Here is a 27,304-nt window from a genome sequence, read left to right as displayed (position 1 = left end):
ATATATAGCTTATGTAAAACCAACATCACTTTCAAATAATTTTAAAATGTACTATAAAAATGAAATGTATAAATATATTAAATTGAATTTCTATAGCCAACCACGAGAATGTGGCAAATCCCATATACTGCATTATTAATTTATTATCCTTTAATATACACTTAATAATATATATTAATGATGAATTTTAAATAATTTATTTAGGTTTGCCTAGGTACACACCTTTAATAAGGACTTGGATTTTTTTCTTAAAGCATCTTCTACAGCGAAATTCGGAGGATATGTCGTGTTTAATATTCATGTTTGACATAAATATGAATGCTTTTCCATAATGAAGCGTTTAAACAGAGAATCTCCACCCCTAAACTGAAGCCATTTTACAAGAGAAAGAGACAGCAGCACATCAGGAGAGGAGAAAGACACAACAACACAACTATACACATCTCTCTGTGAGTTTATTCAGTCATGTCTATATTCGAACTGTAACAGCATGTTTTGATGTTCATGTATTCATCCTAAATAATGTCGTATCGCGTAGTTTGCTCGTGCAGCCGTGCATAAAATCAATTAAAATTTACATTTATTTATTAATGCGCCTATTTCTGCCTTTCTCTTTTACTTAGTTCAGGGTTTAATAATATTTATAGTCTGCGTAAAAGGCCATAGCATTATTGTTTCAATATCTCTGTGAGTTACAATCCTTAATGTACATGAAGTAAAAAAATTACATTTTAAAATAGGTCATTCCAATAAATTATTAACAAATTAACACATTCGTAAATAATACTGTTTTTGTTATTATGTTAAATGATTAACTTAATGTCACAAACAACGCGTACTACAGCGATCATGTGATGATCAGCAGTAATGCCGAGTATGAAAGAGTATAAGCGCAACGAGAAACCTACGCATGCGCACGTGAATTAAACACGTTAAAAGGAACAATATTATCAAAACAGCAGTTTGTATATATCTTTGTTTTTCTATTCGTTTTATACTGTTAGAGCACAATTACAAAATATTAGGAATAGGATTCATATTTTGGAGTAGGCTACATTAAAACAATAAGCAATGTACTAAAGTGATCAACTGAGATTATGTACTTTAAACCAGTGGTTCCCAAACTTTTTCAGCGTGCGGCCCCACTTGTGTAAGGTACATTCCTTCGCGGCCCCCCAAATAAAATTTGTGACAAAAAACTGTTCTAAAACTCAAAATTTTAATAAAAAAAAAACATTAAATTATACAAAAAAGTAGTGATTTTGGTTAGTAGCCTTATTTTTTTAGATTTAATTACACAGAATTAATGATAAATTAATGTATTTCATAAAATGTCATAAAACTAGGGCCCCCTGGCTCCATCTCGCGGCCCCCATTTTGAAAACCACTGCTTTAAACGACAATGGCCTCATTATTCAACAGCACTTCAATAGAAATATATTTCAATAAAATAGTTTACCAAAAAAGTTTAAAGCATTAAAAAACAAAGGAGATATATACTTTATATATAACAAAAGTGTAAAAAAAGAAGCTTTTTACATTTAGTACAATTTACTAGGTATCCACTAGTATAATGTCCTCATTAGACTCTATTTACGGTAATGATTATTAACTGTAAGTCAAAGAAACTTCAAAGTTATACTTTAGCATCACATGCAATTTCACATGATCACATGACCGTGCCCACTACAGTTTGGTGTTTTACGGTAATTCGCTTCACATGTGTGGATCTTTGTTGTGGATTCTTTCATTCTTACCTTCGTCGGTTAGAGATCAGACATTATGACACTTCACAACGTTCACACACAAGCGCTTACAGTCTCTGCAGCACTGGGATTAATGGTTATAATGGGTTATTTTGTGGGTAAGTGCAGCTTACTGTCGGCGTTAGCGCATGTTTTTTCAACCGGAAGTTGATTAATACAAGTTACAAGCCGCCCTTAACGGAAAACGCACACAGTTTTAATAAAGCGTAAAAAATTTTACTTTTTTTTAAAATGTATTTTTCATTTTAATACAGAAAAATGACCACCAAATGAGACTTTTGTTTTTAATCTTTTTTTATTATAGAAAAATACCATATACATACATAAACAGAAATGGGTTTAAAATGAAAAAAATATATAAAGTAAGCCTACAGCTTGGGTGAAGAGAATAATAAAGCAAAACGCACTAACTTAGGTCCCAATGTGAAGCTTTTATGTTATTTGTATGATGATCTCATACCTCTTATTTCCTTTTATAATTTTACGTTTTGTGTATGTTCTGTGTATTTTTTATTTATGTTTTGTTCAATATATTTTCTGTTTTGTATGGTGTAATGATTATGTTTATGTTAGCTGTAAAGTGACTGCTAGTTAATAAGAAAAAAATAATAATTTAGGAGTTTGTCCTAAGATTATTTTGACACACTTTTTCTGTGTCGTTTTTTAATGTACTTTGTAAAATATTGCTTCATAAAAATACATATAAATAATATATGTAAAATATTAAATACATGTATAATAATATACAAAGATATGTACATTTGTGTGTCATTTTATAATATTAATAAAAAGATGAAGACAACATTTTATATTTTTATGTATACACTAATGTACACCAAGACTCTATTTCTTAAAATTCATTTTCTCTCCATTTATTTATCTTCTCTCAAGGCAAACGAAAATCTAAATTGTCAAGAATGTCTGGTAAAAGTCACGTGGGAGGTAGAGATGATCCAGTGATGCAGTATCTCCTGACTCACTCACTGAGAGAACATCCAGCTCTTAAAAAACTACGTCAGGTAATACCTGTGTCATCTTAATACAGTTACTCCGACTGACACATTTATGCATTTGGCAGACACTTTTATTCAAAGTAGACATTTGCATCAGTATGTGTGTTCCCTGGGAATCAAACCCATGACATTTGTGATGCTAACACAATGGTCTACCTGTTTAACTACATGGACATTATCAAGTGATCTGTAGTAGAGAAATAACTTAATATTTTTTAGGAAAGCACTGTTTTGTTATTTATTTGAGTGTTTTTCATCTGTAGAAAACTATGGAGCATCAGTTGAACATCATCATGGTAGCATGTGAGCAGTCACAGTTTATGGCCAATCTGGCCAGATTAATACAGGCCAAGAAAGCTATTGAAATTGGTACGTAACCTTGGAGCATAATACAAAATGGACAGTATTGTTTATACCAAATAATTTATAAATATAAACTGTATTGCTGAAGTCTATGTATATGTGTGTGTGTGCATCAGGTGTATATACAGGCTATAATGCAGTGAGTATTGCTCTCGCCTTGCCTGAAGATGGAAAATTGATTGCATGTGACGTGAATGAGGAATTCACCAACATTGGAAAACCTTTTTGGAAATTGGTGAGTCACTGAAAATGCAGAAAGTATGTGACATCAACATAAAACCAAAAAAAAGTATTTTTACTTTCTTAATGCACATTCTGCTCCTATTGTGCGCAAAACCAATCTAGATATCAGGCTTAATTATTGCTTAAAAATACAGTTTTCATTTACAGAATGTCAATACTAGACTAGACAGTGCAAAACTAGACATCTGTATGTACTTCTCTAAACTAAGAACAATACCAAATGCTCCAATGTCATTTATAATGTAAGCTCTTGGTTCTCCATTTCAAAAGTTCAAAAGCCTTTTTATTTTGCATTTATTATTTACATTGTTTCACTTTGACTTTCGTTGTGAAATCATGGGTTACATACTCGAGTTTATCTGTCCTATCAGATACCATAAACGTTAATAACCTCTACAGTCAGACATTAGGCTTGCTCTGTTTAAGGTTAATATTTAAACTAAAGAGACTTTTGACATTGCTGCAATTATATTTATGTATAGGTGAAAGACACATATATATATTAGACGTCTCGGTAATGTCCTGAGCTGATTTCATCATCAGTTTGGTAAATCTGAATGGTCTTTGTATCATCATGTTTATTCTTAGGCAGGTGTTGATCATAAAATAGACCTGCGTCTGCAGCCTGCACTGAAAACACTGGGTAAGATCTGAATCTAGTAAACCTTATCTGTGTTCACATTGTTTAACTATTCCGTTAACATAGCAAAATAAATCTGATATGTATCTGTACAACTCGATCATCATGAATAATAAATTGCACTGTATAACATATAACGAATGTTAATATTTGTTTAACATACATGCCGATGTCTCAAATAGTTAAATGGTGACAACAGAAGCTGAAATGTTAATGCTATAGATTGATTAAACTATGAAATGTGTTGTTGTTATGAAGATGTTTTATGTGTGTAGTTCAGTCATTATATTTGAGCTGAAGATGTAATGGAGCACTATGGCTTTGGTTGTTTCTGTGTTTTGGCATCAGATGAGCTGTTGGCTGCAGGTGAAGCCGAAACATTTGATTTCGTCTTCATTGACGCTGATAAAGTCAATTACGACAACTACTATGAGAAATCTCTCCAGCTGCTCAGAAAAGGAGGAATAATTGCCATAGATAATGTGAGTGAAATCATCTTACAAACACAATGTTTACTATGAATTCATATTCTGGGTTTAACCAAGAAACATTTCTGAAGGTTCAGCAACATTTAATGACCATTACAACATTCACACATTTGACTTTTCTATCATGGTGTGTAAATTTTAGCGGCATCTAGTGGTGAGGTTGCGAATTGCAACTAACGGCTTAGTCCATGGCTCACCCCTCGCTTTTGAAACACATAGAGAAGCTACGGTAGCCACCACCGGACAAACATGTCATCGTCGGAGACAACTAAGTAAAAAAATTGTCCTTTAAGGGCTTCTGTAGAAACATGGCGGCACAAAATGGCGACTTCCATGTAAGGGGACCCTCGGTGTATGTAGATAAAAAGGTCTCATTCTAAGGTAATAAACCCGTAACGGTTCATTATGAAAGATCTTTATACACCCCTGATAATAAAGTTTTGTATATTATTTTGCATTTATGTAAAAAGATCCTTCTAAAAATTACACACTGCACCTTTAACACTCAGACTCCCTTTTAGTCCACATTAAATCAGAAAAATCTTAGGAAATTCTTCTTCTGCTTAAACTTTCATCAACATGACTTTTCATCATCTGAAATGAATCTTTAGCGGACATCACCTACTATTACACATTCAGACAAATATCTTATTGCATGCACTGCATTCAGGCTTCTTTTTTAGGCAATGCATTCTTACTAAAGTCATAGTTTGGTTTATAATAATTGTGATGTTACCTCACAGGTCTTGTGGAGCGGTAAAGTGGTGAATCCAGCTGAAGGAGATGTGGACACCATTAGCATCGATAATCTGAACAAGAAACTTCACAGAGATATCAGAATCAATCTGAGCATGCTCACTGTGGGCGACGGCCTAACGTTAGCATTTAAACTGTGAATTTATACGAGATAACACACAACTACAACTGCCAACAGCCTTAAAAGTGAACAAACCTAAACCAGCTGCAAAACCCAGTCAACTGCCCACATAGGTGGCATTCAAAGGCATTTTAGGTTTACTCCTGACATGAGGACTGTTACAGAAGATAGTTTACAAACCCTTTTATCATTCCCAGAAACACTGCAACACACAGTGTAGCTACTTATGTAGTTTTTAATTGTTTGCGTTCCAATTCAGATTGGATGCTGCCGATGTGGTGGATGGCAATTCAGTTCATTGGGTTTTGGGAACAAAGCATTCCAGAAATCCATGCAACAGTACATTATAATGGATTTGTAATCAACGTTTTTGTGTCATTTCACTGTGGATATACCTTTAATAACTGCAATGTGAACAAATGATGGCTAAGTTTTGCAGTAAAGGTGCCTGAACATGCTGTTTAAATGTAACATTTGATCAAATGTTTTCAATAAAAAAGCAAACTCATCACTGTCCTGAAATTTTAAATACAATAAATCTGCATCATGTCTACTAGTTCTTAACAACTGCTTGACTAATGAACCTTCACAAATACAACACAATTCTGTTTTAAGACTTTATTGCAAAGGTTGACATACACAAAGGTGTTTGTGTGGTTTCGCAGGCTCATATCGATGTTTTAGGAGATGATTTATAGTGGCGACCACAGCTTTGGCTCTCCAAACATGTTTTAACATTGTGATTGTGGTGTCTAAATACACAATGAACTCTAAAAGCCAACAGCCATCTCCAAAACCAGCGAATAAATACCAGAACTACAGATTCAGATATTTGATCACTACACAGCGCCAGCAATAGATTCTTTGTGCAAATGATGCTGGATGAGCTCTCAAAGCAGGAAAAGACATTCACAAAAACATCTGAAGAGGTGTTCATCTAAACCCATATGCTGTTCTTTATTCAATAGGAGAAATGTTTTAAGAAACTATATCATATAATGACTATGATCACGGCTGCCAATCTTCAACATTAAAGCACCAAACACCTGTGACCGGTTACATAAACATAGCCGTGAGAATACTAGCAATAAGTTAGAGCTAGTCAGTCTTACTATATGGATTTAAATTAGACCAATCCATATTTTCACAAAACATACAAAAAAAGAGAAAAAAATGAAATTTATGCAAGTGGCCACAGATGTCTTTGTGTGAGGAACAGACTAACATTAAACTAATCATTCACTTGAAAGGATCTTTCAATTTTTTCCTTGTAGACAAAAACAGCATACAGGTTGTAATAACGTGACGCCAAGTAAATAATGACAAGATTTTTGTGCAAACCTCTTTCTTTCATCATCCATAACCAGACAGAATAAATAACAACACAAGCAGACTAAAGCTCCAGTCTGGAGAGAGAGAGAGAGAGAGAGAGGCATTTGGGAATCATCACTGAAAGAAACACAGCAAATAATATGAGACACAAAGTTAAGGTTTGAGTTTAAACTGCAGAGGGATGCGTGCTGAAAGATTTCTTTCCAGTAATTTCCCAGTGAAACAGCATACTGAGACCTCCTCATGGGTGGATTGGGGGGTTATGCGTCCAGCTCGAGTCCTAAACCTAGTTTATGTCCTCCAGAGTTAATGTTCTTCCCATCCATCAGGGCAGAAAGTGTGATCTTCACACCTGCATGTCAACAGACACCAAGTTACAACACCATATCCATATTTATGGCCATTTTAATAACAATGGAATCGATGGTATTACTGTGATCTTGTTTCAGAGCGTTTTTTACGTGGCTTTCACGCATGTTAACTCAAAATGTTCAAGCATTCAACTAAGCACAAATAGCGTGATTTATTCGCAGTGTGAATTTATACAGTGTCAATGCAGAGTAACAGTTACTGCGGTCTGGATGAAGAATCACATTGGGGAAAGTTACTTTGAAAAGTAATGCATTACAATATTAAGTTACTCCCAAAAAGTAACTAATTGCGTTACTTAGTTACTTATCATGGAAAGAAATTTTCTTGGCTAAGGCTTGATCTCTTTCAGGCCTTGCAAGTGTTTTTAATGACTGAAAAGTTCTGCATTCAGAAATTGCATATTTCGACACAAAAATGTCGAGCTCTGGCGTGCCATCTCCATTTCTGATTTAAACTGTTACCACACAAGTGTGTACGCATAGAGTGCATAATGTGACTACGTTTATCTTAATTCAGTACATAGTTTTTTATCAAATTAATAAAACTAAAAAAAGTAACTTGCATTACTTTTTTGAAAAAGTAACTCAAATATTAATGTGTAAAGTAATGCGTTACTTCAGAAAAGTAATATTATTACGTAATGCACGTTACTTGTAATGCATTATCTCAACAATGCACATGACACACACAAACATGCATGCATGTACGTACACACTTACCTGGTCTGAGGGTCTGAGTGTAACCAATACCAACTAGACTGGAATTATTGACTTTAGCCTGCGGGACAGAGACAGATGTTGGTGAATGAGGTATACATTTCTGTTTGTGTGAGTGAATGTTATTACTGGGAATTGAGCAGTGATATGTTACAGATAACTGCAGATCTACATTTAAAAAAAAATACCATAGTCAAAAACTCACACTAATAGATGCGCTGGGGTCCAGCATGTACTTGGCGGCGATGCCAAATCGGGTGCTGTTATTGCCTGCGGTCCAGGCCAGATTCACTGCCGTCTCCAAATGATCATTCACTTTCTGATAAATAGAGCCGCCAAACTCTGTGCCGTCATTTCTGCAAACAAACACACACAGAATATGTAAGGTTTTTCTACATTAAATCTCCTGTCAAGTCAAAATCTTTCAGTCTGATTATACCTGGAATACTAATAGCGCAAGCCACATAATGCCACAGTGCCGTTACTGTACTTACACATTGGTGTGTAACTGAAAGTCCCCGGTCTTGTATCCGATTGCAAAGTTGCTACGTGTCATTCTGGACTTGGAGCTGTCAAAGGTCATCTGGTATCCGGCAAGCCAGTCCTCGTACCCCACCACTGCCGCTCCGTGGATCGTAGGACCAGCGAAGTCGAAATCCACATCGCAGCCCACGTTGACGTATTCACGTTTGTAAGCCGCCTTTACCTTGCCACTCTTCTTGCTGTTAAAACAACACAGCCAGAAGTTAAAATCACTTCATCTGCATAATGATTTAATATACAAGCACATGCAGTTACAGGAATAATCACTGTACCCAGTGTTAGGTGAGAAGGTTGTGTCGAAGGTCAGCTTCAGTCCTTTAGTGATCTGGAAACACAAAATATTTCAGGAACAGGCCCGGATGAAATCTACAGACATTTCTGTGCTCGCGTGCATTCACACCTGATCCTCCACTGAGATTTCGGTGCCAAGCATATTATCTGTGTTCCACTTCTCGGTGAAGGTCAGTCCATACTCTGCCCACTTGTACTTGGTCTCCAAGTTCCCACAGATCTTGTTTGTGTCCATGTTTGAAGAGCCACATGTTTTGAATTCCTATTAAGATAAAAGACATAAACAATGATCTTATATTCTCTCTTACATACATGGAACCATGGGTGTCGGAACCATGGGACAAGACCCACCCACTTTTTAAGACCAATGATATTGGACCCACTCACTTTTTTCTCTAATTTAGCACACATGTCTGTTCACTTCCATTCCATGAGAAAGAAATCCCCTAATAAATTAAACTCCGTTCCGCGTTTCAGCTACAACCTTCCTCAAACCCACTCCACAAATTAAACTCCATTTCGTGTTTTCACTAAAATTCCACTACTTTCTCCTGCTGCACTCCGGGCTGGGACACAACAAAGTTAAAGTGTTTAGGCTATGAAAGCAATTGTTTAATTAAAAGGCCCCAGAATACCAGAAAATGGCATCTACTCCAGTAAATGTTTTGGACCCACCCACATTTTTTAGCTTCTGACACTCATGCATGAAACAGACTACAGTTACTTGTCAAAATCCTCATTATATTAATAACAACCGGCATTCATTTAGTGAGTTTATGAGTAGTAAAAGGACTAAACGCTAGCCTAAAACAATGCCCATCAAGACACTGCAATATTGGTTTACATTACTTTCCCACATGGCCTTAGTGAGGTCAGATGCATAAGATATTCATGTCAGCTCGGAATAAAGTACATAGCGTTGAATTATTGCAAAAACATTTAAAATTCTTTAGAATAAAACACAATGCTGTGAATGTAATATAATGAAGACAATTACTGATAACAATACATAATAAGATAGTTTGAATACATTCATTCAGACCTAAATTAATATGTTGGGTTTCTTGAGATTCACATACCACACCATTTGCAGACTTGGTTTTGACATCAAGCTTCACCATTCCAAAACCTAAAGCACAAATCATAAAGATATAAGAGATTATATAATATAATGCATTATTTAATCACAGCTGAGAAAATAAATGTTACCATAGCCCTTGTTGAAAACATCTTTTGCAGCCTTTCCAAGGTCTGCGTATGCTGGAGGAACCGCCATTTTCTCTAAAAAAAAATAAATACAAACATGAAACAATGCAATAAAATAAAATACAGTGGTAGAAACATTAACTACAGGCTCATAGTACGTAATATTTAGTAATGACTGCTAAAGCAAGAGTCTCTCGCGCTCTCTCTCTCTCTCTCTCTCTCTCTCACTCACTCACAGTCAGTCACGTCCTCTCAAGTTCACATCATCAGTACTGCACCAAACAGACACGATGACAAACGATTCAATTAAACATTACAGGCAGTTTATTAATTAACACAACAGATGAACCGAAATAGTTTTAAAAAGTTAAAAGTAAGGGTCGCCAAAAGAACAGTAGACAGAACTCCGACCAAATTGACCCGTGAGCATCGCTGTTTCGGTTCAAATCGACCTAAATATAGGATAAACCATAGCCTCACATCACCGAAACTCTACCGATCATATATATAAAATTACAGAACCACTGACCTGTGGATGTGGGTCGAACCTGTGCACTAGAAGCGTTGCGAGGACGAGATGAAGGAGACGCTAACACAGCAAACGCAGCATCAGGACCCTCAAGAGTGCCCGAGCATTGCCTGTCTTAAATGATAATTGCGGTATGCAGCATTTCTTTATTTTTTTTCTCCAGATTATATTCATTATTTGTATTCGTAGTTTAGCATTTAATATTCACAGGGTGTTTGGATTATCGTAAGATTTAATTAAACCGGCAGTATTTGTGAGTGTCCTGAAGACGTGTAAAAAGATGTGTAAAATTGACTAGCAACAAAATAACTGGTAATATTAAAATAAATATAAAAAATAATATAAAATTAACACGACTTATATCATAATAGATTTATATACATATCTATGAGTAACACGACAATGATTAATTTATATTATATTATATTACAGTGTATAATGTCATATTACTGTGCACATATAAGTGTATGTGTAAGGTTAAGTAGGTTTACATATAGACTAAAAAACATTTTGAATATGAAGTTGCCTCCCTTGTTTTGTGTCTATAAAATATCATTGTTACTCCAGTAGTTATATCACAATAATGTGGAAACCTGCTATAAGTCCATTTTTAGTTGATTGACACACAATTCGTAGTGCACTTCAGCAAATTCAAACATTTCTTCGTTTAGTTTGTAAACTTTATTGATGAAGGCATACACAATGAGTTTTTACACCGAGCACTGTCAAACATACAGCTTCTTAAATCTCATGACCTCAATAATCCAATGGAAAAAGCATTTCCATCCAAATAAAAAAACAGTCTAGCCTTTACAAAAGCCCATAAGAGGCCACAAGGCTTTTCAAGCACTGCAAAATAAACATTTGAAATGATTTACTGTCATATCATGGATACTTAAATCTGCTGATATCAGAGTCATGTTGCTTATCTGAACTAATCTGAAGTATTATTGATCACAATTATTTGGCGAGTCATATTAAAAAATCCTGTTAATTGTTAAGATGCTTTAAAATTCTAGATGATAGAATGGACAAGAGGGAAATGTCAGAGGAAAAACATCTGTATTGTACACTGTACATTATAATACCATTCACCAACCAACAATTTAATTTCTTTTATGTACAACGCCATAAAAAACTAACTTCAGGGTTAACACTTAATCCTCTGTGCTTAAAGAGAAACCTATAAATACACAAAATTACTTATCAAATAACCTAACACAAATATTTATCCCTGTTCATGATAAAACAACTCTTTACTTGAGATAATAATGTTTTAAGACAATATAAACACAAGATATTGCTCTATCAGCCTGCAGGAATCACATTTCTGTAAACATTCACAAAATAACAAGACCCTTCTAACCATCATATACTATAAATCTGATAATAATTCAGAGATATTTAATGTAAAAAATAAAAATACAGAGAGACATGTGACAGCTCATTGGCAACTGGAATGAAGTGGTTAAAATCATTTACCATCTTAAGTTTCGACAATATACTTAAAACATGCCTCATGAAAATGATCAAGAATATGTTTGGGTCATATTTCAACCTTAAATAAAAAAAATTGTACATTACATGTAATTTAAATTAATTACAGTTTATTTTAAAACTATTAAGATTATTTGAATTGAGAGTTTAATTTTTATGACAATTACAGACATTTTACCTAAGAAATTATCACCATAATCTAAAGAAAAAAATTATCCTAAACTGATTTGTATTTTTTAGGGTACAACAATCTAATAATAATTACATTTACAGTAATAACTGTAAGAACTTGGTGGGAGTGCTTAATTGTCATAAAAAATTAGAAGTAAAATATCTTTAATGTCTCAAAAAAGTATTTTTCATTTTCCATGAGCAAAATGGCATTTATTGTTTTCCTTTAATTTGCTTTCTTAGATTTAAGAAAGGATCAAAATACGCACATCCAAAACAGTCTTAACCAGGTGCAAGATCAAAGGACGAATCAAAAAATAGAAAAAAAACCTGCACACTGTTATGTTCCCTTCATTATAAAAAGTTAAAAAGCAGCAACGTTTCGGTCAAAGACCTTCATCAGACAAAAACTTTTTAACTTTTTTAAATTAAAGGGAACATAACAGTGTGCAGATCTTTTTTCTACTTTCTGAGATTTACCCAAAATCTAGAAATACCACAGACTATAATTGTATTATTGGGTATTAAACTAATACTGCCAAAAGAACATTTGCACTAGGAAAGAAATGAATCTAGACATCTGACACAAAACAATTATGGCAACAAAACAAAAGTCTTTTACATGTAAAAGGTTCAAGAACGTAGGACGTTTTCTATTGCTTCGAAGACTGATCATGAAATTATCTTACAATGCGGAAGTTGAAACGTCTTTAGATCACAACATCAAGTATCTACTCTTACCAAAATTAATACTGACAAAACTGTCATGCAAAGGATTTTAAAAGACCCATGTTTCAGTTTAATGATTTTAGTGTCAAGCAACAGAAATAAAAACTTGTGGATCCTCAGTATCCATGGAGAAAATATATATTTACAGTAATGGGCATTTATTGTTCCAGTCTTTGTGTGCATGTTGTGTGTTAGACGCAGTCTTTGGCGTCCATCATGGCAACGCAGAATTAATCCAAACAATCTGTTCAGAATCAACAGTACAACAGTTTGTGTTAGCGAATGAGTCTCCTAAATGTAGCAGGTCGAGCGAATGGCCAGCAGTACTCATTCGGTACGGGACCGTTAACGTTGCACTCAAAGAACGAGAACATGGGGAACCAGATTCTCGCGCGGCGGCTCTGCTGGTACGCCCGTGTGTTGGCCAGCGTGTGGTAATACAGGAAGAGTCTGGTGGTGATGTAGAACGCGATGAAGACGTCGATGGAATAATGCTCATGGGCCGCTAGGATGAAGAAGATCCCGAAGAGGTTCAGAACCCATGACAGCGTGTGTATGAAGTTCCAGCTGCGCGGCGTGTCTATAAACACAGAGAGTCAAGATGAAAAGCATTAGTTTGTACTTATCATCACTGAAACCTGGATGGGTGATTCTCACGAAATTAGACGTGAGGTGCGAGGTGTCATGAAACATTTTGATAATAAAAATAAATGCTATCAAAATAAGAAGCATAAAGTTACAAACATCTCTTCATGTACTATTTTGCACATGATTTCAAATGACATCATACAAACCAAATTTTTTTAACATTAAAGGGGAACATTTTCATTACCGCAACGTGTCCATGACTGGATTTGGGTTCTTTGACATGGAAATAATTATAATTAAAAAATAAAAAGCTTCAGTGCATGTTATACTATAAACATTAACAGAAAGAAACATGTGGTGTTTGATGATCATTGGTAAATGTAGTGACAATAATAAGGAATATAAATGTGTCCAAGACCAATTTTCTCATCCTCCGCAACAATTTTCAATCATTGTTTAAGCCCTCAATGAACTAACATTTTCAAAAAAATATTAGTTGGAAGGGACATAATTGACTGTGACACTCAAAATGGCTACCAGGTAAGCAGTTCTTATTTTTTCTCTCCAGATAAAAGTTAAAATTTTGTTTGTCATAGTACCTAGACAACTTTTTAGTTCTCATTACCGAAACACGAGTTTGTAAATGCATATATTTAATGTAATATCATGTTGCGGTAATGATCATTTTTGATAATGATAATCTAAAACAGTGGTTTTCAAACCTTTTCAGCGTGCGGCCCCCCTTGCGTATGGTGCATTCCTTTGCGGCCCCCAAAGAAAATTTGTGACAAAAAACTGTTCTAAAACTCAACATTTTAATAGAAAAAAACATTAAATTATCCCAAAAAGTAATGCTTTTGGTTAGTAGCCTTATTTTTTTAGGTTTAATTACACAGAATTCATGATAAATTAATGTATTTCATAAAATGTCATAAAACTGGGGCCCCCCTGGCACCATCTCACGGCCCCCAGTTTGAAAACCACTGATCTAAAAAATGTAAATAATTCTATAGGAAATCTTTTTTAAATCATATAAAAATAATGATTATAATATGTAATCTTATATGTGTAAAAAATGGCTTCAAGGGCTTTTAAAAAATTCTGATGCTGGACACCTTCTAAATCTGGATTTTGTGAGAATCACCCAGATACCTGTGTGTGTGCGTGTGTGTGCGTGTGTGTGTGTGCGTGTGTACTAACATTCAGTGACAAAGAAATTTAGCATGGTGATAACAACTGTGTGACCGCTAAACATGTAATCGCCACACGTGTGGACTCCAGTGAGGGTCATTCCAAACCCGCTCCATATGGCCACAGCACGCTGAAGCTTCGCCCACATGTCACCGTATATCTAACACACACAAGCACAAAGAGAGAGAAAGAAAAAACAAAAGAAAAATGAAGATAATTTTCATGTATACAAATGTATACATGTATGCATTTATAATTTCTCTAATAAATTAGTTTATTGTATAATTGCACTGTAATTTACTGTTGTTATTATTTTTTGTGTTTGTCTAACAGGTTTTTTGCTTTTATTATGTGCATGTGTTGACGTGTGTGCGTCTGTACCTTCCCAGTGCATTGAAGATGTTGACCCGGTACAGACAGTGATGTCACGAACATGGTAACACACCGCAGCATGAAGACCGTACCCATGAGACTACACAACCGTCTCAAGAGGATTGACCTTACACACACACACACACACACACACACACACACACACACACACACACACACACACACCACCATTAATTGTATAATGTTAAAGTTCAGAAGTTTATATAAAGCTAAATATTTTCAACAGACACTGCATGTGTGTGTGTGTGTGTGTGTGTGTGTGTTAGTTACCTGTGTTTATGAAGAAGCAACACTAGCAGCCAAATACAGCACAAGATCACACCACAGGCCTCTGCCATCGCAAAAGCCCAGGGGATTCTGGGTACGCTGAAGACACAAGAACCAAGCGAAAGGTCAGACACAAAAACATTAGAGGAAAACTCAATCCTGCACTTTATGTATTTTTATGCTCATCTTCAGCTGTGACCTGCTATGTTTCAGCACAATAAAGATGATCATCATCATCAAGCGCAAACCCCATAAACATTCATCACCTATAAATCAGTCTGTTTATATTTGTGTCAAATATCTAAAACACAAGGACTGTCACCTGTCCAGGAATATGTCAGGAAGTGGAGGGTACGTCCTCATGTCTGGCACTCGTTCGTGCACGATCACCATGACGAATGACGTGAAGCCAAAGACGAAGACCACGTAGACGGAGCTCATGATTGTTTTCCAGTACTCTGGATCCAGTCTCCGCACCTGTTGCTTGTACTTGCCATTGTTGTACTGGTGATACTGCTCGCCGCTGCTCAACGTGTCCAGAACAGCGTCACAATCACGAACGGAGTCGCCGTTACACAACCAGTCCGGTCCGCCTGCGCACAAGAGCATGGCATGTAATCAAATATAAGCACACTGTAACACACAAACTACCTCACACACCAGACGTAAAAACAAAAAATAACAGCAGTGAAATTTTGCCATTGTGTTGGGGGGTCACACATTTCAGGCTACATATAAGAAACTATATTATCATAAAGCTCTTAATAGCCTATAATGCATTAAAGGTGCATTGTGTAATTTTTAAAAGGATCTCTTGGCAGAAATGCTAAATAATATACAAAACTATATTATCATGGGTGTATAAAGACCTTTTAATAATGAATCATTATGTTTTTATTACCTTAGAATGAAACGTTTTTATCTACATACACTGGTGGAAGTCGCCATTTTGTGCCGCCATGTTTCTACAGAAGCCCTTAACGGAGTAACTTTTTTACTAATTTGTCTCCGTCGATGACATGTTTTTCTGGTGGCGGCTACTGTAGCTTCTCTATGCATTTCAAAAGCGAGTGAATAGCAGTGGACTGAGCCATTGGTTGCAATTCGCAACCTCACCACTAAATTTACACAATGCACCTTTAACTTTATTAATTCATATGAAGTAACTGAACTGTTCTGGGGCGAGTGTCCATCATAAGACACCCCGAGCTCTTCTAACAAGTCAACGTTTTGTTTCTGCAGCTTCCGGAGAGAAACCATCAACCGTTTGATGTCCCCCAGAACCTTCAGCTCCAGCGGAGGAGAGCGCAGGTCGTACTCGCTCAGCGTCAGCAGGCTGGTTCCATCCAGACGGTGTTTGTTACACAGCAGGTCCACGTAATCGCAGAAGCCCTCCTCGCGTAGCCAGCGGCCCACGTGTTTGGGGGTCCACTGTCTGACGCTGAGCTGCCCGCCGCCTCCTGACATCGCTGTCTCGCTCTCACAGGACCTGTACAGAAAACAGAGCATCATCATCTCTCATCACTAAAGCAAGAAGAGACCTGAGGATGTGTGGAAGAAGCATACAAGTATATATATGCAGAAGTCAACTTTTACGGTGTTTTCTTTCTCAAACACAAGTTCTTGTGTCAGAACGACTTCTTTGAAACATCAGCCCTGTTTCTTACAACTAGACGCTCATCTCTAGGTCATGCATCAGCACATATGTTAATACCACATTAACGGCACAGAAATCTCGTGGATTTGTTTTACGGAGGATTTCAGCTTGAGCTTTAAGAGAGTTTTTGGCAGGTAACCAACTCATTCATTAAGAATCAATCTGAATTAAGCGCTATCTGCTCCCCTGACAACAACACAAGTGAGAATCTGATTTTAATATGGAAGAGATATTAAACCACAGGCAGAATCCAAATAAAATACACCTACTGATGTTTGTGTTCAAAGTCAATAATGGTTTGTCAGTAAACTCTTTTGTATCTTTTGTCAATAACATCAAATATTGAACATTGGCCAATGGCCATGTTTACATAAACAGGAACGTATGAATCAGGTCATTTGACCCAGACGGTGAACGTGATTTCACCAAGTAGGATGTGGTCCTGGATCAACATTTTCATTAACCAATCAGATTGCATGATTAGGATTAGTGTGTGTATTAGATTTAGGTTAAAGCGTAACTAAACCACTGGCAATATTTGAAAAATGCTAGAAAAGTGGGCAGATCCCAACGGAGATAGAGGGGACGAACTAAGCTCGTACCAAGTGTGTGGTGAGCTTGAACCTGCTTACGTCACGAGGTATTTTTTGGACCCAACATCCAATAGGAAAATTCAACTGCAGTAGCCACCGTTCCACCTGAAGAGGGCAGCACTCGGACGTTTTTACACCATATATTGTAGTTTTGAAACACTTTATATCTAAATGTCAAGAAACTTACTAAAATCAATGAACAGCACTAATAAAGCCTCATTCTTACAGATCATTAACTAAAAAAGTTGGTTTAGGGTTTAGTTACTCTTTAAGGATTGGGTTAGGGGCTTTTAACCTTTAATACCCCTCAAACTATTATTTCACACTAATTTGAGGGTTTAAATGGTTAGGGTTTGAGTTAAGGGCAAGTTGGGGTATCTTTGATTAAAACGTTAATCCAGGATCACATCTTACTTGGTGAAATCCCAACGACCTTACAGGGACAATAAAGGAAAACCTGTGTATGCATGTGTTTCTATGTATGTGCGTATCCAATTAAAACATATTTTTGTGAGAAGAGATAAATCTGTTTACACACATCAACAGAAATTATTGTACATAAATAAATAAACATAGAGGAAAAAACACAGCATTAGCTCCATGTTAGTAAAATAAGAAACACTCAAGGTGTTATGAACACACATTTACAGTTTTTCTGAATTGCTAAAACACTAAACCCAATTATCTGAATCAATTTCCCTGTTTGCCTAAACCCTTTTGTCAAATCATTTACTCTTTTGAAAAAACCTTAAACAGGTTTAGGTAGTTAGACACGGTTTTGCAAAACTCATGCACTCTTTTCGCAGATGTCGTGGGTGTGTTATCCATTTTTTAAGGTAGTCTAATGGATGCTCTGTAGTGTTTATATAATGGACTCATGTGTGTATGACTTGAAAGCTTGGTTTGATTTTGAAAACAGGTGAAATGATTTTGAAGGAATTGTTTGGTTTTGCTAGAAAGAGTCTTTTGGGTTCTGTGAATTTAGTTGGAAAATTTGAATTTGTCTTTAAAGAGTAACTAAACCCTTATCCAACTTTTTTTAGTTACTGATCTGTAAGAATGATGGTTTATTAGTGCTGTTCATTGATTTTAGTAAGTTTTTTTGACATTTGGATATAAAGTGTTTCAATACTACAATATATGGTGTAAAAACGTCTGAGTGCTGCCCTCTTCAGGTTGAACGGTGGCTACTGCAGTTGAATTTTCCTATTGGATGTTGGGTCCAAAAAATGACTCGTGACGTGTGCAGGTTAAAGCTTACCACGCCCTTGTTACGATCTCACCACGCACTTGTTACGAGCTTAGTTCGTCCCCTCTATCTCTGTTGGGATCTGCCCACATTTCTTGCATTTTTCAAATATTGCCAGTGGGTGGAGTCAGGCTCTGACCAGGGGTTTAGTTACGCTTTAAAGGTTTTAAGAAAATGAGTGCTGGATTTGAGAAATTAGCAATTCAGAAAAACTGTATACTGTGTTGTTTAAAATATGAAGGTATAGATGATTTAAATAAACAACAGGGCCAAATCACTTAAATAGATCTGAATGAAATGAGAAAGTATAAAAATCACCTCTTTAGGCTGTCAAATCATTTTGGATCATAAATCTCCCTTCAGATCCCTAAAGCTTAAAAACACACCAACAAGTTTACAAGTGTAATAACTGAAGACACATTTGTGCTGCATTAGTCAGTTAAAGATGTTGGGAAACATCCTCTTTTCCTGATGAAAACCGCCACAGTTCTCCTGACACAACACAAATACACTTATTGCACCACAACAGAAACACAACAACCATTTTCATTTTAGCAATGAAATAGGTGCCCTTTAACAGATACCCAAGGAAGCACACGAGTCACGACAACAGGCTTTTTTGCATATTAAGCAAAAGACATGCAAATGCTGAAATGCTGACTTCCACTATGTGCACCACATTCAAAGTCTTGAGGATTTATGTTGTACGGTTACAGAAGCCTTAGGGAATAAAAACAGCATCATAAAATAACAGCATTCAAGTACTGAATGATATGAGGATGAAAAAAAAGTCACTTTTGGATAAAATGTTTTAGTACAACCAACACGACCACACCCACGGATAACCACGCCCACTTTCAGCCACACCCTCTGTTTACAGGGCCACGTTATCAGACCCCATTACTAAAGTACTCCAGGTATACTAATATGCTATAGTCAGTTACAGAGAGCACCTTTAATCAATAACTGATACAGAAGAGCTAATAAAGATAAGCCAGACTCTGACTCAAACATAATACACTCGCTGTGTCTAAACAATGCCCAGAAATGCTGTTTAAAGGGCAGCTCGCTAGGCTTTGACACACAGTACTAATGAGTTATTGGAAAGATGTCAATTCAAAACGTAAATTTAGGTCTGGATCTCTCTGACACACAGATTTGGGTCTGTATGTAATGAACAGAACACATACACATAAGTAACAGTAACACAATGTTATTATAACAACATAAGATTAACAGGGAGACACTTCAGTAACCTACATGCATGTTTAAATAGACATACATGCTGCTCTAAATGATTATTCTCCTATAATTCAGCAGCGTTATTACAAACTGAGACAACAATACAGGAAAAAATAAAAATTGAGAAAATAATACAGAACAAAACACGAACCCGAGCTCGTCAGTCAGTCAGTCAGATAAACGTGAATGTGTTAGCATGCTAGCTGCTAGCGTCACTTACAGTAAACATCAGATTCTTCACGCCAAACTGCGATAAATCTGAAGAACTGAACCTCTGTCGGGGTATTTGGTGTAAATCATAGCGCCCTGACCAAACTGGAGGAGCGCGGCCGAGATGACAAGCGAGGGTGTGTAAAAACAATGCACTGACGTCACTTCCGCTACTGCGCAACTGTGACACCTGTTGGTCAATGCGTTGAATTCCATCATCCTTCAGCTCACTTTACTTTAGGGATAGTTCATCCAAAATTAATAAATCTCATCCTTATGCTCATCAACAACAAAACAAAATACAACGTTTCTTATGATTTTTTTTTATGAACACAAAAGAAGATATTTTGATAAATGATGGTAAACACACAGCTGATTGTAACCATTGACTTCCATAGTAAAAAAAAACAAATATGATGAAATTCAATGGGTGCCGTCAACTGTGTGCTTACCATCATTTATCAAAATATCTTATTTTGTGTTCATCAGAAAAAAAAAATTCATACAGGATTAGAACAACATGACGATGAGAAAATAATGACATAATGTTAATTTTTGGGTGAACTATCCCATTAGAAAAATAACCCTTGATATATCAATACATTTTAAAACCTTTCAATAAATATGATATATTATTATAATAAGAAACATTTTATTTTGTTTTGTTGTTAATGAGTTTGTAAACTTTTTATAGCATATTAAAGCAACACTATGTAGTTTTCATGTAAAAATGACTTACAACTCCCCCATGTGGTTGAAAAGCGCAACAGTGCCTGGTATCAGACACTCTTCTGCAGGCAGGGGGAGGGGCGAGGCTGTGTGCTCTATCCTCCACCGCCACTTTCAGAGTGTGCTTGTAGCAGCTAGGAGGCTGCTCAGGTTGCAGCAACAGTACAATTTGTCCAGTTAAAAGTTGTTCTATCACTGAAATAATTTTAGAGAGATTATTTAAATGTAAAAAAACTACATAGTGTTGCTTTAAGTCAAAATTATACATAAAAAATATTTTATAAAAGTCCTATTTTATAAGATAAGATAATACTTTATTAATACCCAGATGGAGAATAGGTGTGAGATACATATAATCAATATAAATAATATTGTTACACACTTTGAGAGGCTGGTTTAATTTTAGATCGCTGTCTGCACCTGGCCCTGTCACTTTAAATATCACTTCATCTTGGACATCAGAAGAAGTGGAATATTCACCCTGATGGATAGATAGAAAGATCACACACAGAGATCCATGATGAGTTTATATAATGGATAATTCCCATGAAACACCCTCCATTAAGGAGCTGGAAAAAATACTGTTTGGAGGGAAGAGAAGTGGAAATCATGTGGATGAAGTTTGGCCCAACCTGTTCTTGGGTGACATGTGAGTCTTTAGGCTGTGTTTCAAAACATAAGCTACCTACCTAGACCACAAATGCATGCTTTTTAACACGCTTTCAAGGTAGGTAGCACTTGAATATAATCTAATTTTGGGTGTTAATTTTGGTCATGTATTGCTCAGACAACATAGAGTATGAATGTAAACAATAATTGATCTTTTTAAATAATTTTCCTGTTTAAACGTAAATCCTTAATTTGTAGATTAGGACATTTTTTTTTACAAAAAAATATTTTCAATTATAATTTTAAAATATTTTTAAAAATTGCCAAAAAATATTGAAATATATTTTGAAATATGTTTAGAAAAATGTATTTTGAATACATGAATATTTTTGACAATTGTTTGTGTATTCTGAAATATATTTTAAAAAGAAATATATTTTAAAGCATTTGTATTCACATTGCATTGAAAGGAAAACATAACAGGTTTGAAATAATATACTTTTTTAATATATTTATAATTTTATATTTTATACAAACTTTGATTTTTTTTGCTAGGAAACATATCCACATGGGTTGTAAAATTAGAGATGTATTTGTTGCCCCTAAAATACATTTTGAAATATATGTTAATATATAAAGGTTAAAACTAAATATATTATCAAATTCAAATATATATTTAACTTTTACTTTCTACAAAATGTATTTAGCATATATTTAAAACATATTTGTGGCCAAAGAAATGTATTTTTTTCTCTGCATACCAGTAACCATGGTTTTTTGGTTTTAACTGCAGCTTAAACGTGGTTAATTATCATAAGGGGAGGCACTGGACGTTTTAACGGTTGGATATTTATGATCCTCAGGTCTGCAGCCAATGATCGGTTCATTCTGTGGAAGCTAGGCATCACTCACGTCTTAAACGCAGCCCATGGAAAGATGCATTGCCAGGGCAGCCATGAGTTTTACGGATCAGCAGTCGAGTACTATGGAGTCCCAGCAGACGATTCACCATCATTCAACTTGTCTGTTTATTTCCACCCTTGTGCTGATTATATTCAGAATGTTCTCAACCATTCAGGGGGTAAAACCAACCACAATGGTCTCATCTCATTTGGTTACTTGACCCTTTAATTGTAAATTTGATCTTAGATGTCCTTTCTGTTTGAGCAAGCTTGCATCCTGCAGTTTCTTTACCTTCAGCGTGAACATTAACCAGATTTCACTTTCTTTTGCTGCAGCACGGATTTTGGTTCATTGTGCTGTAGGAGTGAGTCGCTCCGCTTCTCTGGTTCTGGCCTATCTCATGATCCATCAGCACTTATCACTACTGGACGCTATTAAAACTATCAAACAACATCGATGGATTTTCCCAAATCGAGGATTTCTCAAACAACTACGGGCACTTGATATGACTCTGCGCTGTGTAAAGTGATTTTAGGAGAAAAGATAGCATTCCAGTTTGAACCTGTGATGATACGAGACCTTTACAAGTTTGGGGATTCTGTTCTCATCATGGAGGGGTCTGGGGTTGTCGTCGTGTGTGCATGTCCACTGTGAGAGACATGGTCTGAAGGGAATCCAGAGATCACAATGTATGATTTTTTAAATTATTTATTTGTATGATACAGCTGCGAATAAGTATTTGAACACCTGAGAAAATCAATGTTAATATTTGGTATATTAGCCTTTGTTTAAGGTCAAACGGTTCCTGTAGTTTTTCAGCAGGTTTGCACACACTGCAGGAGGGATTTTGGCCCAATCCTCCACACAGATCTTCTCTAGATCAGTCAGGTTTCTGTCCTGTTGTTGAGAAACGCAGAGTTTGAGCTCCCTCCAAAGATTCTCTATTGGGTTTAGGTCTGGAGACTGGCTAGGCCACGCCAGAACCTTGATATGCTTCTTACTGAGGCACTCCTTGGTTATCCTGTCTGTGTGCTTCGAGTCATTGTCATGTTAGAAGACCCAGCCTCAACCCATCTTCAATGCTCTCACTGAGGGAAGGAGGTTGTTCCCCAAAATCTCGCAATACATGGCCCCGGTCATCCTCTCCTTAATACAATGCAGTCACCCTGTCCCATGTGCAGAAAAACACCTCCAAAGCATGATGCTACCACCCCCATGCTTCACAGTAGAGATGGTGTTCTTGGAATGGTACTCATAATTCTTCTTCCTCCAACACGTTTAGTGGAATTATGACCAAAAAGTTCAATTTTGGTCTGATCTGACCACATGACTTTCTCCCATAACTCTTCTGGATCATCCAAATGGTCATTGGCAAACTTAAGACGGGCCTAAACATGTGCTGGTTTAAGCAGGGGAACCTTCCGTGCCATGCATGATTTCAAACCATGACGTCTTGGTGTATTACTAACAGTAATCTTGGAAACGGTGGTCCCAGCTCTTTTCAGGTCATTGACCAGCTCCTCCCGTGTAGTTCTGGGCTGATTTCTCACCTTTCTTATGATCATTGAGACCCCACGAGGTGAGATCTTGCATGGAGCCCCAGTCCGAGTGAGATTGACAGTCATGCTGCTTGGCAATTTCCCCGTAGCCCTTTCCAGCCTTGTGGAGGGGTACATTTTTGTCTCTAGTGTCTTTGGACAGCTCTTTGGTCTTGGCCATGTTAGTAGTTGGATTCTTACTGATTGTATGGGGTGGACAGGTGTCTTTATGCAGCTAACAACCTCAAACAGGTGCATCTAATTTAGGATAATAAATGGAGTGGAGGTGGACATTTTAAAGGCAGACTAACAGGTCTTTGAGGGTCAAAATTCTAGCTGATAAACAGGTGTTCAAATACTGATTTGCAGCTGTATCATATAAATAAATCATCCATTGTGATCTCTGGATTTTTTTTGGATTGTGTCTCTCCCAGTGGACATGTACCTGCGATGACGGTTTCGGACTCCTCCATGATTTCTAAGTGGGAGAACTTGCAAAATAACAGAGTGTTCAAATACTTATTTTCCTCACTATGTATATATGTATGAATGTTTTTGAAATGTTCATAGGTATAAAACACATAAATAATTTTTTCAATATTTCTGAAAAGTGGATGTGTGTTCTTCATAATAGACCAATTTGGACAAAGGATAATTTAGTTATCAGATTGGGTCACCCTGCATGCCTGTTTACACTGCAGTACTGGAGTGTGTGTGTGTGTGTGTGTGTGTGTGTGTGTGTGTGTGTGTGTGTAAGACAATCTGCATACTGAGTGACTAAATTGGGTAACAGTGCAATGAAACAGCTGTTGGTAGAGATCATTTAGACAGTCTGAGTCCGGGCGGCCATGTCATTATAAACACTCTTCATCGATTTGGCGGGCAAGTCAGAAAAGAAAACGATGGCTCGTAAATATAGCAGGAAAGAATATCTGTCTGTAAAAGACCTGCAGAAAGTTTTGAACTCGTGTAAGTTAGAGCTACACCAAATCGATGAGGTCTGGCCAAACATTTACATCGGCAACGTGTGAGTATAAACTGCTTGTCAAGTTGCTATTTAGATTTACACCTCACTCAACAATGTCTTCACATTTTTTACATTACGACAACACAAAGTGTAATATATTTAAGTTACATACTTGTTTTTAAGAGTTTATTTAGGCTTGACCATAATTTACTTCACATGGCTACATACTGAGATCAGTAATATTTATGACATCTGTTCTGAGGGAATAAGTTATTTAATGATAAGTAATGTAGGGCGGGACTTTATTTGGTCTGAAAAGAAATTATTGGATTGTTAAAGTGCCAGAGACAGGGTGACATGATGAAGATGTGATGACTTTATAGACACATCAGTGCAGTGTTTTTGAAATGTTTATTTTCATCAGAGGAATAGCTCAGAACAGAAGTGCTCTGCAGAAACTTGGCATCACTCATATTCTGAACGCTGCCCACTCCAAAAGAGGAAGCATTGGGGACCAAAACTACTATGGCACCAATTTTGTGTACTGCGGTATCCCTGCTGATGACTCCACATACTTTGACTTGGACGTTTATTTCAAGCCAGCAGCAGATTTCATTCACAAAGCCCTTCATGCTCCTGATGGTAAGACTACAGGCAATTTAACTTTTGACTTTATGATGAAAACACAAGTTTTGACTTACATCGAAAGTTTTACCTTTAGTGAAGATGATGATGTTAAACTCATCCAGGGACCAGATTAACCAAACATTCTTAAGAAAAAAGAACTTAAGAAGAATTAAATAATAAATGTAAAAAAAAAAACATCTGAAAGTTAAATCTCAAACGGTAAGATTTGTTTAAATGTGGCATGCATGTGCAGTCATAAATCACAATTTTAAATGTGTACTACCCATAGATCAATGCATTTCATAATGATAATTAAGTTTAACCACCTAATTTCACCAATATTTACTCTTTATTATTTGGGATCTATTAATCAAAGTGACTTGAAACATTGGAGGGGGTCACAAATAGTACATTTTAATACATAAATAAGAATTAAAGTGATTGTGAATCTGCCCCAGGATCTCCTCAGCAGTAACCATATGTGTCCCTCGACCAAAAAACCATAAAGGTCAAGTTTTGAAATTTGAAAATTTTGAGATTTATACATGTACATATCTGAATAAATAAAAAAGATTTCCATTGATGTATGATTTGTTGAAACAATAGGACAGTATTTGAAAAACTATTTGAAAATCTGGAATCGGAGGGTGCAAAAAAAAAAAACCTTTAAAGTTGTCCAAATGAAGTCCATAGCAACACAAATTGCTATTGATAAATACAGCTTGATATATTTATGATACAAAATATTTTTGGCATAAAACATTTATAATTTTGACCCATACAATGTATTGGTTATTGCTACAAATATGCTACTTAAGACTTAAGGTCTACTTAAGGTTTTGTGGGTGTCGTGAAGAATTGTGGGTGTTTTAATTGGAACTGAGATTGATTTCTCTTAAAATTATAATAAAGTCTGCAATGGTCTAACACGTGTTCTCTTCATCTTAAGGGAAGGTTCTGGTGCATTGCATCATGGGAATGAGCCGCTCCTCGACGCTGGTGCTGGCATACCTGATGCTTTATCATGATATGCCTTTATACAAAGCTTTACAGCGTGTCATCCAGAAACGGGCCATATATCCAAACAAAAACTTCTTGGCATTGCTGTTGGACCTGGACTTACAGAGAAAGAGGAAGCACAAAACATGTGTCCTGCTGTGAAGAAACAAAAACACTGCTGCTTTAAATGATGAACTATCATAATATATTTAAGAGAGTTATGAAAAGTGGATTTCTGGACCAATAAGATTTCAGCGTGCTACCTAACACAACCCTGCAGAAACCAATCAAGTGTCATGTCTGTGTCACTAATGTTTGATTCTGGGGTATGATACGGAGTAAAATTAAGATTTTTGCTTAAGATAGACAATAAAACAACTTTATAAATCTCAGAGGAGCAATTTAATACATTAACACTTACTGAGAAATGTTTATCACCTTACACACTATAACAGATACACAACTCTACCTCTCCAACGATGTACAGATTACACTGAATACAACACAACATATAAATGGACCAAAACACTAAACAATCTAGACATACACACACGTATGTGAAACCATAATGTACATTGAATAATATGTTACAAACTTGAAAAGTTCAAAATAAATGGTTTAAATTGACATTGTGAGTCTCTTCAGTGATACGTGAAGAAACATGCTTTTGTGACATACTTTTGAGTGTAACTGAATATTTAATAAAGAAAACATTTACAGGACAGGTTTTAATCTATCTGGACTTTATTGGATGGTAAAAGCAGTG

At 36.0% G+C, this 27,304-nt stretch overlaps 5 protein-coding genes and 1 long non-coding RNA gene across 7 annotated transcripts in view; 3 read left to right on the top strand and 3 right to left on the bottom strand.

The window, feature by feature from the left end:
* Nucleotides 1–2,647, bottom strand: part of LOC129421070 (uncharacterized) — a 249,707-nt gene extending 247,060 nt beyond the window's left edge. Inside the window, exon 1 of the long non-coding RNA XR_012369361.1 lies at nucleotides 1,758–2,647. This is a non-coding gene — a long non-coding RNA (uncharacterized lncRNA). The remainder of the gene's footprint in view (nucleotides 1–1,757) is intronic.
* Nucleotides 319–5,898, top strand: LOC129421069 (catechol O-methyltransferase domain-containing protein 1). Of its 2 annotated transcripts, none has more exons than XM_055176367.2 (7): nucleotides 319–449; nucleotides 2,658–2,785; nucleotides 3,043–3,148; nucleotides 3,259–3,377; nucleotides 3,974–4,028; nucleotides 4,374–4,507; nucleotides 5,257–5,898. In XM_055176367.2, exons 2-7 carry the CDS (start codon nucleotides 2,684–2,686, stop codon nucleotides 5,407–5,409), a joined length of 669 nt encoding a protein of 222 aa, XP_055032342.1. In that variant the 5' UTR covers nucleotides 319–449; nucleotides 2,658–2,683; the 3' UTR covers nucleotides 5,410–5,898. The 2 variants fall into 2 exon arrangements, with proteins under 2 accessions (XP_055032342.1, XP_055032341.2); XM_055176366.2 differs by lacking the exon at nucleotides 319–449 and adding an exon at nucleotides 1,706–1,864.
* A 95-nt stretch (nucleotides 5,899–5,993) lies between these two features.
* Nucleotides 5,994–10,530, bottom strand: LOC129421068 (non-selective voltage-gated ion channel VDAC2). The gene is made up of 9 exons (XM_055176364.2): nucleotides 10,380–10,530; nucleotides 9,854–9,925; nucleotides 9,724–9,773; nucleotides 8,754–8,906; nucleotides 8,626–8,678; nucleotides 8,305–8,532; nucleotides 8,016–8,166; nucleotides 7,814–7,871; nucleotides 5,994–7,074 (listed from the first exon to the last, which is right to left on the bottom strand). Exons 2-9 carry the CDS (start codon nucleotides 9,918–9,920, stop codon nucleotides 6,983–6,985), a joined length of 852 nt encoding a protein of 283 aa, XP_055032339.1. The 5' UTR covers nucleotides 9,921–9,925; nucleotides 10,380–10,530; the 3' UTR covers nucleotides 5,994–6,982.
* Nucleotides 10,531–11,503: 973 nt separating this feature from the next.
* On the bottom strand, nucleotides 11,504–20,342 carry LOC129421060 (sphingomyelin synthase-related protein 1). The gene is made up of 7 exons (XM_055176355.2): nucleotides 20,177–20,342; nucleotides 16,388–16,704; nucleotides 15,538–15,808; nucleotides 15,219–15,314; nucleotides 14,937–15,054; nucleotides 14,565–14,715; nucleotides 11,504–13,356 (listed from the first exon to the last, which is right to left on the bottom strand). The coding sequence occupies exons 2-7, from the start codon at nucleotides 16,680–16,682 to the stop codon at nucleotides 13,052–13,054; spliced, it is 1,236 nt and encodes a 411-aa protein (XP_055032330.1). The 5' UTR covers nucleotides 16,683–16,704; nucleotides 20,177–20,342; the 3' UTR covers nucleotides 11,504–13,051.
* A 985-nt stretch (nucleotides 20,343–21,327) lies between these two features.
* On the top strand, nucleotides 21,328–24,046 carry LOC129421066 (dual specificity protein phosphatase 13A). Its single transcript, XM_055176362.2, has 3 exons — nucleotides 21,328–21,544; nucleotides 22,368–22,585; nucleotides 22,743–24,046. Exons 1-3 carry the CDS (start codon nucleotides 21,429–21,431, stop codon nucleotides 22,934–22,936), a joined length of 528 nt encoding a protein of 175 aa, XP_055032337.2. The 5' UTR covers nucleotides 21,328–21,428; the 3' UTR covers nucleotides 22,937–24,046.
* Nucleotides 24,047–24,680: 634 nt separating this feature from the next.
* Nucleotides 24,681–27,165, top strand: LOC129421064 (dual specificity protein phosphatase 13A). The gene is made up of 3 exons (XM_055176361.2): nucleotides 24,681–24,972; nucleotides 25,337–25,554; nucleotides 26,489–27,165. The coding sequence occupies exons 1-3, from the start codon at nucleotides 24,848–24,850 to the stop codon at nucleotides 26,698–26,700; spliced, it is 555 nt and encodes a 184-aa protein (XP_055032336.2). The 5' UTR covers nucleotides 24,681–24,847; the 3' UTR covers nucleotides 26,701–27,165.
* The last annotated feature ends 139 nt before the right edge of the window (nucleotides 27,166–27,304 follow it).

This window comes from Misgurnus anguillicaudatus, chromosome 4, assembly GCF_027580225.2.
Source record: "Misgurnus anguillicaudatus chromosome 4, ASM2758022v2, whole genome shotgun sequence".
NCBI classification, from domain to species: domain Eukaryota; kingdom Metazoa; phylum Chordata; class Actinopteri; order Cypriniformes; family Cobitidae; genus Misgurnus; species Misgurnus anguillicaudatus.
The sequence above is the reverse complement of the archived record's forward strand: the minus strand, read 5'-3'. Positions and strand labels throughout refer to the sequence as shown.

Excerpts from the sequence above, each read along its gene's own strand:
- LOC129421069 (XM_055176366.2), top strand. The coding sequence starts at position 1,783 with ATGACACTTCACAACGTTCACACACAAGCGCTTACAGTCTCTGCAGCA. Across the intron at positions 2,786-3,042 it reads CTCTTAAAAAACTACGTCAG|AAAACTATGGAGCATCAGTT; the intron begins GTAATACCTGTG and ends TTTCATCTGTAG. Across the intron at positions 3,378-3,973 it reads GAAAACCTTTTTGGAAATTG|GCAGGTGTTGATCATAAAAT; the intron begins GTGAGTCACTGA and ends GTTTATTCTTAG.
- LOC129421068 (XM_055176364.2), bottom strand. The coding sequence starts at position 9,920 with ATGGCGGTTCCTCCAGCATACGCAGACCTTGGAAAGGCTGCAAAAGAT. Across the intron at positions 9,774-9,853 it reads TGTTTTCAACAAGGGCTATG|GTTTTGGAATGGTGAAGCTT; the intron begins GTAACATTTATT and ends TTTGTGCTTTAG. Across the intron at positions 8,533-8,625 it reads ACCTTCTCACCTAACACTGG|CAAGAAGAGTGGCAAGGTAA; the intron begins GTACAGTGATTA and ends TTGTTTTAACAG.
- LOC129421060 (XM_055176355.2), bottom strand. The coding sequence starts at position 16,682 with ATGTCAGGAGGCGGCGGGCAGCTCAGCGTCAGACAGTGGACCCCCAAA. Across the intron at positions 15,809-16,387 it reads TGGACACTCGCCCCAGAACA|GCGGACCGGACTGGTTGTGT; the intron begins GTTCAGTTACTT and ends TCTTGTGCGCAG. Across the intron at positions 14,716-14,936 it reads ATCTTCAATGCACTGGGAAG|ATATACGGTGACATGTGGGC; the intron begins GTACAGACGCAC and ends TGTGTGTGTTAG.
- LOC129421066 (XM_055176362.2), top strand. The coding sequence starts at position 21,429 with ATGGATAATTCCCATGAAACACCCTCCATTAAGGAGCTGGAAAAAATA. Across the intron at positions 21,545-22,367 it reads AACCTGTTCTTGGGTGACAT|GTCTGCAGCCAATGATCGGT; the intron begins GTGAGTCTTTAG and ends TATGATCCTCAG. Across the intron at positions 22,586-22,742 it reads TGTTCTCAACCATTCAGGGG|CACGGATTTTGGTTCATTGT; the intron begins GTAAAACCAACC and ends CTTTTGCTGCAG.
- LOC129421064 (XM_055176361.2), top strand. The coding sequence starts at position 24,848 with ATGGCTCGTAAATATAGCAGGAAAGAATATCTGTCTGTAAAAGACCTG. Across the intron at positions 24,973-25,336 it reads AACATTTACATCGGCAACGT|AGGAATAGCTCAGAACAGAA; the intron begins GTGAGTATAAAC and ends TATTTTCATCAG. Across the intron at positions 25,555-26,488 it reads AGCCCTTCATGCTCCTGATG|GGAAGGTTCTGGTGCATTGC; the intron begins GTAAGACTACAG and ends CTTCATCTTAAG.